We start from the raw sequence: 20,716 nt of genomic DNA on the forward strand, positions 1-20,716 counted from the left end.
ATGCAGAGAACAGAGGCACAGACCCCCAAGCCACCTCACCTCACAACTACGGTCCCCGGGGTGGGTGAACATTGGCCTTGATTGTCATTTTGTGTTATCACTCCCTGGGGCTTGGCGGTGGCTTCACCTGTGGGCCCACCCGTCTCCTCTCGCACAAGCACCCCCTTGGCACATGTCGTCCTGTCTGCCGGCTGCTCTTTCCTCAGCCCTTTCATCTGGCTAACTCCTACCCATCCATCAAAACCCTCCCTTCAGAGAGCTTTCCCAGACCCCTGTCTCACCACTGCCCTCGGATGTGTTTGCCCTTCCGCGAGGCCCAGCTGTGTTCATCAGCCTCCTTTTCTGTCTGGCTTTAAGGATGCACCTTATTTAATTGCTTAATAAATAGTTCTGGATAAATAAGTGAATGAATGAATGAAACGCTTGATACATGAAATTATCAGTTAATAAAATACTTCCTTTTCTGGAAATGGAATCATGGTTATCGGCAAGGAGTATAATAAATTGGGGCTTGGGCCGTGGCATCCACACCCTGAACATTCCCTGATCCCCATCCTTCCATTCATCATTCTAACCAACCTTCCAGCTACCACCGAGGCATAACAAAGCACCCAAACCTAGGGGAGTAAAGCAACAGCCATTGCTCTATGCCTGCAGATTCTGGGGGTCAGGAATTTGGAAAGCATGCAGAGTGGATGCTCCTTCCTGCTCCATGAGGCTGGGCGCTCACCTGGCAAGACTCAGAGGCTGAGGGAGACTCAGGGGCAGGGATCTCATCTGACGGCTTGTCAGCAAGAACACACCCATGTGGCCACTCCGTGTGGCTGCTTGGGCTTCCTCAAAGGATGGTGGCTGGGTTCCAACAGTGAATGGCTCAAGAGAGAAAAGCAGAAGTCCGTGGCATTGTCATGATCCTGCCCCGGAAGCCCAGAGCCTGACTCTGTTGGTGGAGGCAGCCACAAGTTTCACGCAGGTTCAAGGGGAGGGGACACACACCCCACTTCTCCATGCCAAGTCACAAAGGAAGGAGAATATGTGGGATTGGAGGTGGTGTGGGGGCATCTCTGGAAAATACGGTTGCCACACTAACTGCATCTTAAAGTATCTACTTAGAGCCATGAGCCCTAAGAATTTAACAGGTGTCTTGGAAAGTAAGCTATGTGTAGTTAGGGATCTCACTGGAAAACACAGAAATTCTAGAAGCAATTAGAATGGTAGTTAAATACCAAGGATGATATCCATTGAATTATACACATTTCCTTCTCAAATACAGAGAATCACTGATGTATTTCTATAGTTCATTAATGATGACTTTAATGTCTATGGATGGCTGTTTGATTTTATTTTTATTAATAAAATTATGGAGGTATGGTTAAATAAAAATATTATATATACCGTATACATATACACTCTTTTTAAAAGAGTTTAAAAATATAATATCAACAAATTGATGGTAGAAAAATGTGTAAAAGATTTTTTTAGTTTTTCCCACATAACCAGAGTCCTACAAATTTCCTTTTCTTTCTTTACTTCTTTTCACCAAAAGTCAAATGACAAGTGGGTTTTTGTGAGTGTGTTTGTGGTTGTGTTTGTGGTTGTGTGTGTAGCTGTGTGTGTATGTGTGTGGGCGCATAAGTTGTGTGTGTATGGTTGTGTATGTGCTGTAGCTGAGCCCTCAAGTGTTTCCCTTGTTCATATAATGGGTTTTTTTTTTTACATTGCACTTGCTGGAATTTGCACACCTACTTTTCCTGCACTGACCACAGCAGAGGCCATCGCGTTATTAAGTGGAATTGATGGTGAAGTAGTCAGCCCTCAACCCTGTGCAGGTAGATTATCTGCTTTACGAACATCACCAGCAAATTGCTAATTACAGACCAGGGATGAGAACACAGTTCAGGTCTCTTCTAAGCAGAAACAGTATTACAAAGGTAAATCTGTTGATGAGGAAAGTAAAGAAAACTCAAAGTAAAAAACTCAAAACTAAAAACACTTAAAAAGTAAAAACTCAAAAGTAAAAAGAAAGTAAAAAAAAAAACTCGCATGCAGTCAAGTCTACTGGAAATTATTTAGATTAATTTACTTCCTTTAGTTTGGGTAATTTGGAGTTTAAGTCAACTTAAGAAAAATTTATTGAGCATGTATCATGCACAAAACATTGTGTTATTTGCTGCAATACAAAATGCTGAAGGTTCCCACCCTTATTATCTGAAGTGAATGAGAGATGGAGGGAATAGCAATATGATTTTCTTAGAAATATTGAAAAGACAGTTAGGCTGGGCTCATTCATCCTTTACTTGTCAAAAGAACCCCTTCAACTTCATCCAGCAAAATGAATCTGTCAATTTGCTAACGGACACACGGCCATCTTTATGCAAAGTGTGACTCTCCACGGTGAGCCAGAGCCAGCCTCTGCCTCCTCCACCTGGGGTCCTCGCCCTGGCCGGCAGGTGGGGAAGTCAGTAAGACTGGACCTCCCAAATGCCCATCCATCCCTCTAGTCAATAGTGGTCCTTCCTCCCTCACGTACGTTTTCCTTGAAGTACCCATGAATTTGAGGACATTATATCCCCACGAAATACGCATGGTGGGATTTAAGTATAAATACTTGAGAGTTTTAACTGGAGCTTGGCAAGCCTGGCATTTGCAGAGATGACTGTTGGCATATGTAAAGTTTCTACAAATGACCGAAAAATCGGCAGAAGCAGCATGAAGCAGAAGGACACACAGGGTGGTCTGTGTGACTCCCCATTCTCAGCCTCTGCTGACGTCTGCAAGGCAGGAATCCCAGTCTCCTCCGCATCCTAAAACCCCAGCAAGAAGCAAAGGGACATTTGGGGAGAGGAGAAGCTGTTTGTGACGCCAAAAAGGGCATCCAAATGGAGCCCAGTTCCTGGGTCCCCCTGGCCGGAGCTGTAAGGATCTTGGGGGGAGGGGGGTTGTTACGCGTGACTTGACTCAGGGACCTAGGAGCTTCCTGGGTTAGACTCACTGCCCTGTGTCTATCTGGCTCTTACTCCGACCCAGTCATCCATCACGGAAAGTCAGTGTGAAGGCATGGGGCAGAAAAATCAGGAAAGAGACAAGCTTGATCTTTGGCACAGCCACCGTGCCTTCTCCCCGCCCCTCGTGCCCTCCCACCCCAAACTCCCAGAGTCTCCATGCTCTCTGCTCTGGCCCTTTTCTCACGAAAGGATCGGATTAAACGTTTACATTACTGTGCACATATTTCTCTTAGAATCTCCAGCCCTCGACTTAGTTGATAGATCCCCGGGGATCTATGAGGGCGGTTAACCGCACTAGGAGTCGGCGCTACTGTCCCTGTACAGCCGGCCCAGGGGACAGGGGCTCACGGAGTCTTGCCAAGCGCCGGACTTCTGCCCCCACCCCCATAAACACTGTGTGGGGCCCTGAGGGCTCCTAGGAAGCATCAAATTCAATTCCCCGACCCAGACCCCGAGTCGGGAGGGAGCTAGGGTCTCAGCCCGCGTCTCTCCCGCTACCTCCTACTTCCCACCATCAGGAGGAGGCCAAGAATCCAGGGGACAGGTCCGTCTGACTCCAGCAGATCTGTGTGTCCAGGAGACAAATGGACTAAGGGGATCACACCCACCACAAGCCAACAGACGCCTCGGCGCCTCCGGACCCAGGTTCGCCCCTCCTGCTGCGCGTCCGGGTCTGTGTTCTCCCCGCGCTCCTTGCCCGCCTCCTGCACGGGAACCTGTGCTCTCCGCGGGGCACCTGTCAGCCGTGCGGGGTCCCCGCAGAGCTAACGCCCGGCAGGCGGCCAGCCCTGAAGACAGGGCACTGACCCCGGAGCGGAGACGTGCATTCGGAGCAGGAGCCCGCGCCCCGGCCCTCGGTCGTCCGGCTGAGACACGGGGCGTGAGGACATGCCATCTCCCGTGCCCCCACCCCTGGCGAGATCGGCTGGGAGTGGTTTCGGCGGCTAAGGCGCGACAGAAGGCTCAAAGAGCAGCAAGCAGTTCAGCAGCTGCCCCGCTCCGGCCCCGCCCTCCCAGGGCTGACCCTGCGCCCCGGTCCCCGCGTGTCCCCGGAGCTCCGCGTCGCAAGTCCGTCCCGGAGGTGGTCCCCAGCTCGCGGGCGGCGCTGGCGGGGGCGGCAGGTGGGCCGGGCTCCGCTCGAGTCAGCCGTGTTTACCTGGCTCGCAGGAAGCCCGGGAGGCGGGGGAGGGACGGGGGAGGGGAGGCGGGGTGCGCGCCGCCCCGGGAGCAGCCGCCGTCAGTCACCGCCGCCGCGCGCAGCGAGGACGAGCCTCCGGCCCTGGCGGCCCGCGTCTTCGACCCCGGAAGGCGGCGCCGGCGGCCCCGGGGCCCCGCGCTGCGCACACTTGGGGCCGGAGCGGCGGAGAGGCGGCCTGGGAGCAGCGAGCGCAGCGCGGTGGGTGATCCTCGCCGGCGGCGGGGTCGCTTGGTCTCCGCGCCCTCGGAGCAGGGCACGGCGGGGACCCGGGCAGGACCCGCAGCCGGGGGCGCGGGGCTGGAGGGGGCCGACGCCGGGGTTCCCTCCCCGCGCCGGACTCGGGGCCCTCGCCGGGCTCCCCTGGGCAGCGGCGCAGGTGTCAGGTCAGGTAGCAGCTCGGTGGCCTCCCTGCGAGGGGGTGTGAGCAGGTGTAGACGCTGGCCTATGGCGGCGGGGCTGGAATCCGACGGGTTTCCAGGTGTGGTCTCTGGCCAGGCCGGGTGGCTGGGGTCGCGGGAAGAGCGCGCGTTCCTAGGGGTGGGGTGGGGGTGGGGTTTCGGGGTGGGAGGTGACAAAGGTCGCAAGGCCGCTCTGGCTGGGCGGAGTCGGGTGCTGTAGGCGAGCTGACGGGCGGGCTGAGGGTGCCCCCCGGAGTGAAGTGCTTCCTGATTCCACACCTGGAGCCCAGGGGACGACCCCGCCTCCCCCACCCCAGACGAAGCACAATTTCCCTTTGAGAGACCAGGGCGGCGACAGGCGACGCGCCTGGCTTCCGCCTTGGCAGGGCCTGTCCCGCTGGGGCCACGCCGCCTGCAGCCACCTGCGCCACCTGTAACCCACCTGGGCCCACCTGCGCCCCTGGTGCGTGACCCCCTCCTGGGCCCCCACGCACTGAGTTGGTTCCCGAGGGTGTCGCGTGTTCTCCTGTCACTCCGCTGACGCCCAGGTGGCTCTAGGTCCTGGGGGTCACGGGTGGGCAGCGCCTCGTTTCTTTTAGGGTCTACTTTCGCCCCCTGTTTCGGAAGGCGAGTGTGGTTTGGAAAAATGTTTCCGTTTCTTTGGGGACCTCAGTAAGACTCTGGCAGGAAATAGGCACATTCTGGTTCCTGATTCTCTGTTTTCCTCTTGCGACAACGTGAGAGTCAACAACACGTGCTCAGTTTATCTCTGCGTCCCTGGAAGGCACGTGAGAGCTGGCATGTGTGGGGAGGGCTGTAAATGTGGTTGAGAGGGGCCCCTGGCTGTTGTGGCAACGGACACCCACACCCAGCTAGAAAGAGAGTTTTTTCAGAGGAAGAGAACTCCGGGGTGCATCCTATTTAAGACCTGTGGGTTCTGGAGATGATTTTAGCCTGCCAAGCCCAGGGAGACACTTTACAGACTGTCACCCATGAGTCGGGGACCACCCTGAATCAGGCTCAATCCTGCAGCACAGGCCCAATGGCAGGCCACCCCTGCCAGGTGGGGGCCCTTTTAGACCATGGGGCCTGTGTACAGAGCTGGGGGGAGCCTGGAACCCAGCAGCCCTCAGTGAAGGATGGGCCAGGTGACCAGCAGGAAGGCGGGTAGCCTAATGGCTGTGCTTCTACCGGCCGGGGAAAAGTGCCGTCAGTGGTTTTATTTTTTCAAGTGGGATAAACAAAAACCTGAAGGGAGAGAATCCAGTTAAAAATTACTGTAAAATGTTGGTTAACCGTAACTCCCAAGGATTTAAATGTTGTGAAATGACTACTTTTATTAACTAGAGGTTAGACAAAAGTTATTTGGTTCAAATCCACTTTGAAAATCTTTCTAAAGTATCATGTTTTGGTCCAAAGATAAGACAGTTTAAGACATGTTACGTGTTCTGTGTTTCGACGTTGAATTGCTCCTTCGCGGTTTTGACCGTCGGGTCTTGTGTCTGGCCCAAGACAGCAATGACTGCAATGATTGAACGTGTCTGCCAAAAGCTGGAAAAGAGTAGAGACCCAGCTTTCTTAGAATTTTCCTATTTCTGCCTGAATTTTAAAATGTTAATTGAAGGTTATTTTGTTTGATTTTTAGTTTCTCTCTAGACTCTTTAAAAATTTGACACAAGATTGGCAACCGCCTCTGTAGCTTTTCTATCCAAGTATCCAGGTAGCATTTATTGGCCACTTACAAATTGCCAAGCTCTCTTGTGAGAGCTGTGTATCACCTCATTAAGGTGGTGACTCCCCTAGGACACCCTCATTTGATAGAACTACCCTACTAATACCCTCGTTTTACTGACGAGGAAACCAAGGCACAGAGATGCCCCAGGGGTGCACAGGATTCAGTTCAGGAGTCTGCTGCCAGCCCCCAGGTGCAGCCCTGCCCAGCCTTGGTGAGCAGGACACCTTGCAGACTTATAGAGCTGCCTTCCATTTCTCTTTCCTTGTAAAATTCCACCGCTAATGAGTGACCACGCCCAACAAAATCGGCTTCTTCAGAATGGTTTGACTCTAAGGGTGCTGTCATGGGTCTGTTAGTCATCCTCCCCTTAACATCCTTAGCTGTCAATAAAGGACAAAAGAAAGTATTCTAGTTACTTAGTATAATTTTTAATAAGTGGACATTAAGCAGGAAGGCACTCCTATTGGTCCATTAGAGACACTGCAGGAAGCTTAAATAGGCCTGAATTTGGGGGCTTTGGGAACTGGGTTTACCGCAACAGTAAATATACGGGGAGACCTTGATGCCCCCGCTAAACAGAGATGCTGCGTGAACAGCTGGTCCGTTCTCCTGAGCAGATTTCATATCTCCATCTAATTCTATCGTGGTAAGGCTTCAACCAGAGAAATGGAACCGGTAGGAGGTACATATTAGCAACTACTGCCAGGAATTGGGGCTGGCGAGGCAGGTCTGACATCCGCAGGACAGGAGCACAGAAAGGAGGGTGGAAGTCTCAGGCGGGAGCTGAAGCTGCCGTCCGAGGGGACTCTCCCTCACCTTGCAACCAGGGACAACTCACATGCTGTTAGGAACGTCTCAGACTCAAGAACTGTTAAAAGTTCAAAATGTGACTCTGAGCATTATTTTGTCCTGGACTCTGTGAACACACTGAGTAGGTGTAAGGCTCTGTTCTAAAAAATAGGTGGATGCCTGGATGATGAGGATAAACAGGCTTAGGTGACGTAGCTGGAATATGTAAAAGATTCTAAAATTCAGTAGTATGAAACAAGCCACCCAACAGAAAAAGATGTGAGTGAATAGGCTGGTCTAAAAGAGAAAACCCAGGGGGGCGAATACAATATCAAAATCAGGGAACTGAAAGTCACACCAGCAATGGGATGGTTTTTCATATCCATAATACTGGTAAAAATTTTAAAATTCTGACTTTACCAAGTATTGGGGAAAATGTAGAGAAGAGATAATTCACACTATTGTGAGTAGGAGTTTAAATAGGAACAGACACTTTAGAGAATAATCTAGAAAAGCTGAAGATGGCTATACCCTGTGACCTAGCAGTTCGGTTCCTGAGCATGTCCTCTAGGGAGAATCTAATCTGTGGGCATAAGGCACATACAAAGGGTGCTCCCAGAAGCAATTTTTAAAAACTTTATTTTGAGATAATTGTAGCTTCACATGCAATTTGTAAGAAATAACACAGGGAGATCCATATACTGTTCATAACATCTTGCAGAACTGTAGTACAATATCACAACCAGGAAATTAACATTGATACAATCCATCCACCTTATTGATTTCAGATTTCATCAGTTTATATGCTCTCAAGTGTGAGTGTGTGTGTGTGTGTGTGTGTGTAGTTCTGTGTCATTTTATCATGTGTAGAATCGTGTGACCCCTGACAGCCAGGTAGGACAGATTCATCACAGGATCCCTCCTGCTGCCCTTTAGAGGCACAGACAACTTCCCCCTTTCCCAACCCTGAGCCCTTGGCAACCACTAGTCTGTTCCCCATTTTCTACAATTTCATCATTTCCAGAGTGCTATATGAATGGAATCATACAGTATGCAACCTTTCTTGATTGGCTTTTTTCACTACACACTGTTCTCTGCAGATCTATCTGAGTGGCTAAGTATGTCTACAGCTCATTCTTTTTCATGTCTGAGTAATAGTCCATGGTATGGACGGACCACCATGGTTATTTGGTTTTAACCATTTGCTCTTCGAGGGGTACTTGATCGTTGCCGGTTTTGGGCTGTTGTGAGGAAAGCTGCTATGAACATCCACGTACAGGTGTTTGCGTGGACAGTTTTCATTCCTCTGGACTAAAGGTCCAAGAGTGCAATTGCCAGGTCATATGGTAAGCACAGGTTTAATTTTCTAAGAAACTGCCATATGCTCTCAGAATGGCTGCACCATTTCACGTCCCACAAGCAAGGCGTGAGTGATCCAGGACCTCCACAGCCTCGACATCATTTGGCATTGACACTGCTTTTAGTTTAGCTGTTTTAACGGGTGTGCGTGATAGTGCATCATCATTTTAATTTGCATTTCCCTCGTGGATCATGATGCCAGAGATCTTCTCATGTGTGAATCCACCATCTGCATACCTCTCAGTGGACAATCTGTTCGTGTCTTTTGCTCATTTCCAATTGGACGGCTTGGGCTCGATGGTTCTTTCTCTGTGCTGGATGCCAGTCCTTGTGGTTTGCTGTTCTCTTCCGGCAGCTTAGCGTGTCTCTTCATCCTCTCCACAGTCTTCGGCAGAGAGAAAGTTTCTCGTTTCGTTGAGATCCAGCTTATTAATTTTTCCTTTTATAGATTGTGATTCTCTTGTGAAGTGTAAGAACTCTTAGCCTAGCCTGAGATCCTGAAGATTTTTTCCTATTTTTTTCCTACAAGTTTGATCATTTTATTTTTTCTCTTGAGTCTGTTGTCCATTTCGACTCAATTTTTGTATAGGGTGTGAGGTTTAGGTTGAGGGTTTTTTGTTTTGTTTTGTTTTTGTTCTTGCCTAGGAGCGTCTGGTTGCTCTAGGGCTGTCTGTTGAAAACATGATCCTTCCTCCATCGAATTGTTTTTGCGCCTTTGTCAAAAATCATTTCCACATATTTGTGTGTCTATTTCTGGGTTCTCCATTCTATTCCATGATGTGGGTTTCTGTCCCTCCACCAGGACCTCTGTCTTCATTACTGTAGCCACAGAGTAAACCTTTACACCAGGTAGCGCGAGTCCTCCACTCTGTTCTTCCTTATCAAAATTGTGTTAGCTATTCCAGGTGCTGCGCCATTCCATATAAATGGTAGAATAAGCTTGTTTATGTCTATAAAACCTTTGGTAGGATTTTGATAGGAATTTATAGATCAATTTGGGGAGAATTAGAAGTTTCACTGTGTGGCGTCTTCCACTCCATGATCACAGGTTGTCTCTCTATTTATATCTTCCTTTATTTCTTTCATCAGTGTTTTATAATTTTCAGCTTACAGATTCTGAATCTGTGTTTTTAAAGAGTCTACCTCAGTATTTTTCTTTGGAGTAATTTCAAATGGTGGTGTGTTTTTAAGTTCAATTTCTACATGTCTGTTGTTAGTATATGGAAATGTGAATAATTTTTGTGTGTTGATCCGGTATCCTGCAACCTTGCTGAAGTCCTCACTAAGTCTGGAGTTTTTTGGTAGATTCCTTGTGATATCTATGCAGGCCATCATGTCATTGTAAGTGAGATAGTATTATTTCTCACTTCCCAATCTCTATCCTTTTTATTTCTTTTTCTTGTCTTATTGCACTGGCTAGAACTTCCAGCGCTACGTTGACTAAGAGTTGCAGGAGTGGACATCCTTGCCTTGTTCTTGATCTAAGGATAAAGCCTTGACCTTTTTACCATTAAGTATGATGTAGCTATAGGTTTTTCTGTAGATGTTCTTTATCAAGTTGAGGTAGTTCTCTATTCCTAACTTGCTGAGAGGCTTTGTCATGAATGAGTGTTGGATTTTATCAAATGTTTCTTCTGTGTCAATTGATATGCTCATGTGATTTTTCTTCTCTAACCTGTTAGTATGAAGGGTGATACTGATTAATTTTCAAGTGTTGAACTGCCCTTGCATATCTGGAAAAAATTAATATGTATAATTTTTTTATATGTTGCTGTATTTACTTTGCTAATATTTTGTTGAGGATTTTTGCTTCTGAGTTCGTGAGCAATATTGGTCTGTGGTTTTCATTCTTTGTACAGTCTTTGCTGGCTTTGGTAATACTAGCCTCACCAAATGTGTTGGGAAGCATTCCCTCCTCTTCTAATCTTTGGAAGAAATTGTATAAAATTGGCATTAATTCTTCTTTAAATGGTTAGTAGAAGTGAAACCATCTGGACCCGGAGATTTCTTTTTTTGAAATTTGTAATTTAAAAATTCAATTGTATTAATAGTTAGGGGATTACTCAGGTCATCTGTTTCATCTTGGTTGAATTTTGGTCGTTTGTGGTTTTTGAGGAATTGGTCCATTTCTTCTAAGTTGTAGAATTTATGAGCGTCACGTTGTTCATCGAGTCCCTCATTACCCTTTTAATAGTGATACGCTTCATTTCATTCCTGATAGTGGTGATTAATCTCTTCTCTCTTTTTAGATGTTAATCTTGCTAGAGAATGATCAATTTTATTGATTTTTTTCCAAATAACTAGCTGTTTGTTTCATTGATTTTTTTCTGTTGTTTTCCGATTTTCAATTTCGTTGGTTTCTGCTATTATCTTTACTGTTTCCTTCCTTCTACTTTCTTTGGATATATTTAGCTCTTCGTTTTTAGTTTCTCAAGTTAGAACTTAGATGATTGATTTGAGACCTCTCCTTTTTCTGATGTAAGCATTTTGTGCTATACATTTCCCCCTCAGCATTACTTCAGCTATGCCTACATATTTCGATGAGTAAAGATTTTGATACTAAAAAAAGAGAGAAACAGAATAGTGCCCCATGAGTTAGATTGTGGATATATACTATGATGTATTCACAGAAGTTAAACTAAATTACCTAGAATATCAAGTATCAACATGGGTAAGATTCAAAGTAACAGTGTTGAATGGAAAACAGCAAGTTGTAAATGAATAAATACACTATGATTCTAACCAACTCTTGAAGGACCCTTCTCTGAAATTCACAGATTTGACACATTGTGATCTTATATTATTGAAAAAATTTAAATACACAGAAGAACACTACACGTTGTGATTACCTGTGTGGGTCGTACGTATAGAAATCATGCGAAGCAGCGCTTCCCCCCAACTCCGGGAGCCCCTCGCCTGTGTCGGGGAGGGAGGGGCTCGTGCCCGAGGAAGGCAATTGGCTATAGCTATATCGCTTCATTCCTTAAAAATATTTTGTGATTTTAGACAAATAAGGGACTGTGTTCCTTTTATTGAGGGAAAGATAAACCAGTTGTGTGTTATTGTCTGTAACTTTTTGTTTGAAATAATAATTCGTACTAACAACGAATAAACCCATGTAAAGTTTGGAGGGAATGACACGGAGGATGGTGAAATGACAGAAAAGCTGGGAAGATCAACAGCCTCAAAGAAGAATCTGAACGTAGAAGTAAAATGAGGCAACGGCAAGACAGGAAGAAGAGAGTTGGGAACCTCCGTCCGCCCGATTGTCATGTGTACAAGTGGGACCAGCGAGAAGAACTACACGATAAATCAGTCGAGGGGTCCTACACTGAGAGCTATGCCCTGCAGACAAGGCAAGGCCCAGATTTCAGAGTAGGGGGGAGGGATCCGCCCAGCCTGTGAATTCAACCCGGCATCTGGGCTCTCCTCTTGCGTTTATGAACCAGGCAATTCTGCCTAAACTTGAAGAGATCTGGGGGTAATCAAGGCTTTGGGGACCCAGCTGTTTTCCCTTCTTGTTTGCCTGGATTTTTCGTGAGTCCCTCGTGAGCATAAGCTGGAACTCCTTCCCTGTCCACTGCACAGGCGTGGAGAACCACCCACGGGACCGCCTCCTGGAAAGTCCACAGTCCTTCTGCAGGCCACACTCCCCTCCTGGCCTGAGGAAGCCTCCCCCTTTCCTTCCACGCCTCCAGACTCATCCAAGACGGCTCGCTCGCCGGCGTCCACACCAGACATCCAGGGGCTGGCAGGATGCAGCAGCGACTTACCTACAGGGGCACTGGCCGCAAGAAAGGACAAGGACATTGAGGTGACCAGAGCAAGGGTTTTAATTGATTTCCTTTTAAATTAATTCACTGCCCTCTAGAGTGAAGGGGTTAACATTCAGCTCACCAATTTTTCAGGGTAAGAGAAGGAAAATGAAATTTTATTCATGATAAGTGGTTAACTAAATTACGTATTTAATTTTATATTAGAGAATAATATATAAAATATATCCTAAGTCAAGTAACAAAGAGGAGAGAGAGCCGGGAAGGACAGGGCCAGGAGGCAGAGACGGGGAGAGACAGGAGAGAGGACGTCTCAGGGGCTGAGGGCCTGGGAGATGGCCACCCCAACACACATACTCTAATACACACACACCCCGACACACACACACACCCCCAACACACACACCGGACACACCCTGACACACACACACCTGACACCCACACACTCCAACACACGCCCCCCACCTGCTCACGCCTGGAGACCGAGGGCGGCTGCCGTCGGGTGCTGCCCCGTGGTGTCTTCATCCTCAGGACCTCAGAGCAGCACTTTGTATGGGAAGAGCCGCCACTCCTTTCCCCAGACGTGATTTTAAATAAGGCTCCGTCCTCTGTCTTCTCAGCACAATGGATTGTTTTTGTGTGAAATCTGTTGTTCCATGTATACACATCATATTTTCATGACGTATATAAAACCCATTAAAAGGCCTAACTAATCTCCTCCCTCCCCCAAACTGATTTATTTTCTAAAAGCACACACAGAAATCAGAATGGTAGTGTCCTCACAGGACCCCGAAAGCACCCCGTGAGGAAGACCACCCCTTGTGAGGGCGCGGGAGCCTGGAGTGGTTCTCCCTCCATCCCTTGGCCACCCCTGGACCCGAGCAGTTCTGTGCCCTGTTTCCCCAGCGAGGAGACTGGCACGCTGAGCAATGGCAGAGCTCCAGTGGGTTGTGTCAAACCCTGGGCTTCCTCTGCTCTGTCGAGTGATGTGTGCGACAGCCAGCAATGCTCACCCTGTATTCCTGAGGTCTCAGGACACATTTCCAAACCCCAGGCATTCTCACTCCTGTCTCAGACTTCACCTTCTCCAGTCGGGGGCCCCTGGGTCAGAGGGACGGCAGGCCACCTCCTGGCCCCCAGGCAGCCCCCCACACTGGGGTGCCACCACGCTCCCGCCTCATCCCCATGGCAGGCGACTCCAGTGCTGGGCACTGCTCAGAAACTGGGCCCTTTGCAAACAGCTCAATTTTAAAAGAAAGGAATAGATATGAAACACTCAAAATTTTCAAATGCAGGAAGATAAGGGGCATTTCTCTTATTGGCAATACGACACACCACATCACAACTGGTACTGACTTTGCAGAGGGGTTCATGGCTGATCGTGGTGACAAGGGGGTGATGCCTTGCAGGGTGTGAGGGAGTTTCTCTGAGGCGTGAAGCCACAGCTTCCTCACAGGAAATTCGTGTCTACTCAGAGCCCCTCAGCTGTTTTTCTTGAGGATGTCGTGCTTCTCCTTAGTATGGGTTATAACTTATAAAGCACAGAAATAGTTGCTAGAGTCATTCATCACATCCTATTAAATGCAATGTCTTTTAACAGCATACTGATTCTGACTATGTTGCAAATAAGGCCTGAATTTAGTTTCTATCTCCCCAGATTTAAAAGCATCTAGAAAATAGTGACTGGCGCTGACATGTCCTTTGAAAGGAGAGTTGACTTGATTGTACTTTTATGTTAGGCTTCATTTTGGTCAGTGGTCAGTGTTCAATGCTGACCGTCTGGACAGTTTGGTGACAGTGTCACAGCCCCAAGAGTTCAGGGCGCTGTCGGCCGACACCAGGGGTGCCCCACAGGCCCCGAACTGTTGACGACAGGGCCGAGGCTGCCACGGGTCCGCGGCGGGTGAAGGCTGGGTCCCGGGGGACTCCGGAGTTCTGCCGTCTCCGTGACCAAGTGGCTTCCCGGCTGGAAGCCTCATGGGAGAGGGCCTTTGTGTAAGGCGTGCTTGGAAACATAGGGAGCCCATAGTGTGACGTGCCTCGCCATGGTTTAGTTTTCTGAAGTTTGTACTCCAGGGGATGACTCCTCTGTATTTCAGTTACATTTTCATTTGGTTCGTGGGAGATGAGGGTGGGAGGGCGGAAGCGGGCGACGGTTGGGTTTTGTTAGAGAGGGTGGTGAGCGTGGTGCCCGCCCAGTTGTGAGTGTGTCCTCGCCACCATCTGAGCAAGCGGGGGGCTCCTGGTGGCCGTGTGCACCGCTTGAGAGCTGTGCTGCGGGAGTGTGGCCCTGCCTTTTCTCCCTGTAGGATTTCCCCCGAGGGTGCTAGCCCCAGGCCACATCCTGCCCTCCCTTCCCCTGAGGACAGTCTGTCAGTGTCACCCTGAGGCAGAAGCAAAGGCCACGTGCAAGGACAGCTCCTCCTGCAGCGACCACACAGACGCACGAAGCCACCTCCACATCAACCGCCGACCTACACAGAGCGAAAGAAGACTCGCTCCGTCTGACTCTGCTTCATCTGAGTCCCATGTGGACACCTAAAGCTACTCGAGGTCACCACACACACAGATCACACTTCCCTGAGTCCGGTTAGGTTGCCGGCAGGGGCGGGACTGGCTGGGTGGCAGATTCTGACTCCCAGCCAAAGTGTCTGCATTGGCAGCCGGCCCCGCTCCGCATCTTCTCCTGAGGCTGTGGGACAAGGCTGATGCCTAAAGTCTCCTCCGCGGGGTCTGCCAACCACCTGCCTACATTTTGTCCAGAATCCTTGTTAAATGCAGAGTCCTGGACCCCATCTCTGGCACCCCACACCACGGTCTCGGGGATCAGGCCCAGGAATGTTATGAGCTCCAGGTGGACTTTGAGGACCATGCCCTGAGTGAAGGACGGAAGCGGATGATGAGCACCGATGTCTGTCCAGGTCGACACAAATTTATCTCAACGTCCTTCCATATGCTCACAAACTTACGCTCTAATACGATCAAGAAATTCTTTGTTTCTCTGATAAACTGGCTTCATGTTAAAAAGAATGACTCAGAAAATAACGTCCTATGTTGACAACATGTTTTCATTTGTATCACTTATTCTTGGCACTTTCTCCACATTCAGAGAATAATATTGTGTTTCCTGTCTTGTGGGTCCTGGCGTATCTGACCAGGAATATTTCTGGATACTTGTATTCTTCATCCGGTTTCTTGTATAGCTGAAACCTAACATTTTTGCTAGACTTGCTACCAAAGCAAAAAATAGAGAGCTATGGTACAGGCTTCCCAAATAGAGCAAGTGAACGATTAATTTAAAAAAAAATTCATTGGCTGTCTATGATGTGCAAAATGCTATGTGTGCAGTTCCAGGTTCTTGCCCAGAAAGTGCGTTAGATTATTCTTGGGAACTTGAAAGCCCACAAGTAAGGTTCCCGTGGCAGACCTTTGCTAAATGCCCTGCAGCACGTGTGGACCGGGAGCCCCGGGACTTCTGACCCGGGGCTGCACCTGGCGGAGGAAGGAGCCTCGCCAGCTCTTTCTAATGGACACTGTGCCGTGCGTTTATCCTGCCCTCATCCCGCTTCACTCGCCAGCTCTTCTGCCGCTCCCGGTGGCCTGTCCGGATGGTCTCAGGATTCCTCCCAGTGTTCCTGGTTCGCTGTCCGCCTGTGCTGTTCCCTCACCTTGTTTCCAGGGCGTCTGCCTTCCCTGCTCAGCTTTTAGCAGCAGAGGCTCTCTTCCCGGGTTTAGTAGCATTTTGCTTACAAGGGGCTTAAATGTTCCGTTACACACTTACATTCTGGGAAGCTTAAAGTGTGTTTGACTCGTCTCAGTATCCTCTGCATAGTGCGTGGTGCTGGTATTTGTTGCATCCGCAGCCTAATGGGGTCCACGGATCCCAGTCATCATCATCCAGCTGGCGCATAGCAGAGTCTGAATCTTGCAGAAGTCATATGCCCCGATCTGCCTTCACCAGTCAGAAGAACGTGGGACATGATGAATTTGGCTTATTGTGTTGCCTTAAAAGAGCAGATAAAACAGGAATTTAATAAAATAAAAGTGAATCTCATATTTTACGAGCTAGGTTTCTCTTAGCGTGTGTGTGTGTATGGGGGCGATTGGTTGCTTTTATTCTGTTTCTTTCTGATGTCTGAAAGTGTAATACCCTTGGAGTAGCTGAGACCAAGGAGCTATGAAGTGTAAACACCAGCGCGGTTGTCTTCCTAGAAATATAAAGAGGATAAATTACATTTCAGGGACCAGCATAGTGCATTTACAGCTTCAATACATCATTTTATATTGCTCTATGAAAGGCGGTGTGGTTTTAAAAGGGAGATGATGATTCTCTTATTTCAACATTATTCTCGTATGTCAAGACTTATTTTTGAAGATAGAAGGATTTAAACCAGGTATTAAAAGCTAACCGTATTCATTTCAGACTGATGGCTTGAAATTATATGAGGGGAGGTAGGATGTAGAAGTACATAAACCTGGCAAACCACCTTGCCAAGAATGCAGAGAAATGTCGCAGTGAAAGCCACGGTGGGCTGTGGATATAAATATGCATGTGTATAGCAATACCAAAATAAGTGCGCTGTAGGAACGTAAAGTTTAATGTGAGGGTAGATGGAAACCTGGACAAAATTTCACATCATTTAAAACAAAACACATTTGCTCATGACGATGGGAATGGTCCCAGGCAGTGTTTTGTGAGGGCTGATGTGATATGGTCATCTCTCTGAGTCTAAACCTCTGTGGTGCAAATTCATTAGCTTTCCTGACATGTGTCAAAGACGAATTTGAAAAATGTACCGTGGACTCAGCCCACCAAGTTTATTCCCGACCTCTTTCTGCTGAATTATACTCCGTTACCGTGATACCTGTGGTCAGAGGCGGCCCTGAAGGGTGATAGTTCTGGTCTTCCACGTCCCAGTGCCGTCCCCTCCCTTTTCTTAGATTAATCCTCATCGTCACTGTTCTGGAGTTTTCTGCACAGAGCTGAGTGGTGGGTTTCGTAACTAATTACAGAGGTTTTGGTCATGTATCATGGAGACCCAGGGAAGGCAGAGATGACAGTGGGCAGAGAGGGAGAGGGCAGTGTTCGCTCGTTCCTCAGAGCGGCTTAAACCTCTGGGTCTTCACGAAAGAAGGGAGACAAACCCCAGCTGAGGTCCCGTCAGAGCTCCAGCCTTAGGCCCAACTGTTAAGGCCCCCGCGTGTCACCTGTCTGCACAGGTGACCAGGCTGTGATCAGGTAACGGGCTGCCCTCTGCCCAGAGGCCAGTGGCTGCACCAGATGCTGTATACTGACCTGGTTTCAGATGTTTCTGTTTTAACATTTGGATGAAGCTTACGTGGACTATGATCTCTAAATGAGAGCTTTGGAAAAGATAATTGATTCACAGAAGAACCCTCGCTGAAAGTCTGTCAGTGCTGGTTCCTCCGTATTGTGATGAGTAATTCATGTGCTGAGCACAGACGCCCGCTTACTGGACCACAAGTCCGCCTTGCTTCCTGACGGACAGAGTCCCTGTCTCGTCTCGTCTCTACGTTGGATGCCGTCCCGCCCTACTGAGGGTCTGCATTTGCCCTTGACCATGGGCGCCCTTGGTCCTGGCTGCATGTTCCTGCCTCGTGTGCAGGCCTCCAGCCACTCGAAGTGCCCACTCCTCCTGGGCTCCTGGCAGCCGTGCCTTGCTGGTGTCCGCCTTGAGCTGGGGGCAGGCAGGTCTGTCTGCAGGGCAGGGGCAGCACACGCCGGCCATCGTTTCCTCAGGAGCACCCGTGAACGGCAGGGGTGCCCACCCCCACTTCCTTTTTGCGGTGTCCTGTATGACTTTTGAACAAGGGTTTCCGTTTTCGGGGGACCCTGCCCCTAGGTAGGCCCCAGCCCTCCTAGCTCCCTTGGTGTGCGAGGCTGGGGGCACCTCAGCTGCTCCTCAGCTGTGCTGGTCCTCGTGGCCACGTCGGCCCCTCCAACCGTCCCCCGGTTCACATGTTGCTCTGGTCAGGTGTGATGCGGCAATCCAAGGTTGGGTCTCGTGCTCTTTGTGTGTACATGTGTGTACATGTGGGCACACGTGTGGTTTGGGGTAGAGGGAATAGCTCAGTGTTTCAGTTCTGCGTTCTCTCATTCACTTAACAGGTGTTTGTTGAGTGCCTGCAATGTACGTCACTGTCGTAGGTGCTGCAGACACAGCAGGGGACCAGACAAAGGCCTGCCTTCATTGGATGGCCCGTTACATCCGCTGCCCTGAGGGCAGGCCTCTGGGAAGCCGGTGCTGACAGTGTGTTGGGTTTTGCTTTCCTGTGTATACCCTGCCTAACCCTAAAAAGGATTTGAAGCAAAAACACGTTAGATGAGGCAGGAGGATTCTCTCCTCAAAGCGACAGGCAGGAGAATGTATATTTAGCTGTTCTTCCAGCACCCTGAGAACAAAGAGGAGGAATACAGCGTGCATGAGCATGTGTGTGCTGTGTGCACTGTGTGTGCGTGCGTGTGTGTGCATGTGTGCGCGGTGGAACCCAGCTCCTCTGCTCTGCTCCTTCGCTGCTTGCTCTGGCGCTGAGCACCTGGTAGACACTCAAATAGTGAGTTTCATCACATCTTGTCTTGGACTCAGACTCCGGCTTCAGGAATCCGGCCGTCAGCAGTCTGACACGATATGGGCGGCTTTGCCTAAACCTTGTCAGGAAACGCTTGACGGGTAAAGATCCTGGGGGTTGCAGAGCAGGCATGGGAAGTCCACGCCCATCGCTGTGAGTCAGAGTGCTGTTACCGACTGCAGGACCCGAGCCCCCCAGTGTAGCCCCCCGTTCCCCAGGAGGCCAGCAGATGGGGCGCAGAGAGACCGGGTGAGCCATCTGAGGCCACCCAGCTGCTTAGAGCTAATGGGACAAGAATTCCTGCCCCAAACCCGTTTTCTCGCTTTTCCTCACACTCGTTTGCTCTTTCCAGTAGGTTCTGCCCTGTCGTTAGATGTTACCATCATTTGAAGTCTGTGATTGGGTCAGATAAGAAACATTTTAATTTAGGGAGAGTGTAAGTGATTAAGTCACTTTACTATAACTTCGGCATGGTCACAATTTATCAGGTAGAGCACATCACTGTGAATATACTCTGCTGAGGTGTTTGTACTTTGCAAACCATATTCTTTATTTCCTATGAAAGAGATTCCCGGATAATCTTGATTTTGTTGGAGCAATAAAATTATAAGGCCTCAACCTAGTGGTAATAAATCATTGCCTTCTGAAAGGATATTGATCTTTTTAGGCCTTAAAAATGCCAGTTAGAAACTAAATGGTGTGCAGAAACCACTGGAAAAGTTCAATTTCAAAGTGCAGCCTGGTTGGCAGTCTTAAGTTTATAGTATATGTTATACACTCCAGATATTTGTCATTTAATTATTCACTTAAATGCCATTTTTCCAATAACAGAGATTTAAAAGAGACTTGATTTCCTGATGTATTCCTATAACGCTTCGTTATTTACCGTCGCCTGTGATAGTTTTCACACCGAAGGAAAAAGGTAGAGGGCTTTGTCAAAGTTGTCATCATTGTATTTTGAGTCATCGGAACAAACATTAAAAGGTGTGAAATGGAGGAGAAGATGCCTTCTAACATTCCCACGGAGTGCTTTCCTTAAATCCAGGACAATGCACTGAGAAATCCTCTTTGGGAGGAAATTAAATGGCTTACCCAAGTCATCTACCAGTTCACAGCCCAGCTTGAACTAGAACTCTGGAGACTGCAGACTGTGATGTGGCTGTGGATACAGCTCAGATCAGGCCAAACCGAGGCTCCGCGGGGCCCTGCCAGCAACTGCTGTGCAAAGCTGTGTGACCCAGTCTTTCTGAACCTCGTGAGTTTCAACATCTGTAAAATGGGGACCATAATAATAGCACCTGCCTCAACCTAGCGTGGAGGGGATGAGGAAGATGGACTTCTGAAGTGCTCACCTAGCACCTCGCACGTGGTAAACCTGTCATGGTGGCTGCCATCAAAGGTTTCCTGCCTCCAAAGCCAAGGTCCTTTTCACTGCATCGTACTCTCTTGGGACCCGTCTCCTCCCTTTTCTTTAAACATAATTGTCATTTGACAGCATCCTTTATCTTTCTATTGTGCCCCAAGAAGTAAACACTCACCCAGTGAAATGTTGCACCCTCGTGTGAAAATTTGGCACTCAGTCGATGGGTTCTGATCCAAGTCTTCTGGGGGACCATGGTGCAGTTAACGACCATCCGTAACATTCTCTTTCTTGATTAGAATCTGGAAGGTTCTGGGAAGCTCTGAAAGGAATTCATCCAATAAAATGTTGCATGCCCATTTGAGGATGAGGTGCCAATCAGGAAATCAGCTCTCTCCTGGGGGACCACTTTGGGGTTGGTGATTAGAATCTGGAAATTGTAGATCATCAATTCTAGTATTCAGATGTCCTCTGTGTTTTCAGAAAGACTGGGGTTATCTTAGTCAAG

At 48.7% G+C, this 20,716-nt stretch overlaps 2 protein-coding genes across 10 annotated transcripts in view; one reads left to right on the forward strand and one right to left on the reverse strand.

The window, feature by feature from the left end:
* Positions 1-1,698: 1,698 nt before the first annotated feature.
* Positions 1,699-20,716, forward strand: part of MBP (myelin basic protein) — a 142,000-nt gene continuing 122,982 nt past the window's right edge. For 7 of the 9 annotated variants that reach the window (XR_006890133.1, XR_006890132.1, XR_006890134.1 and 4 more), the window contains exon 1: positions 4,274-4,401. The gene's annotated coding sequence lies outside the window, so the exon portion shown is untranslated. Of the gene's footprint in view, positions 4,127-4,273; positions 4,402-20,716 lie in introns of those variants that run through there. The other 2 variants (XM_046671873.1, XM_046671875.1) reach the window with 2 other exon arrangements.
* LOC124244933 (translation initiation factor IF-2-like) lies at positions 4,158-18,007 on the reverse strand. The gene is made up of 3 exons (XM_046671988.1): positions 17,839-18,007; positions 5,044-5,269; positions 4,158-4,734 (listed from the first exon to the last, which is right to left on the reverse strand). Exons 1-3 carry the CDS (start codon positions 18,005-18,007, stop codon positions 4,158-4,160), a joined length of 972 nt encoding a protein of 323 aa, XP_046527944.1.

Source organism: Equus quagga, chromosome 9 (assembly GCF_021613505.1).
Source record: "Equus quagga isolate Etosha38 chromosome 9, UCLA_HA_Equagga_1.0, whole genome shotgun sequence".
NCBI lineage: Eukaryota > Metazoa > Chordata > Mammalia > Perissodactyla > Equidae > Equus > Equus quagga.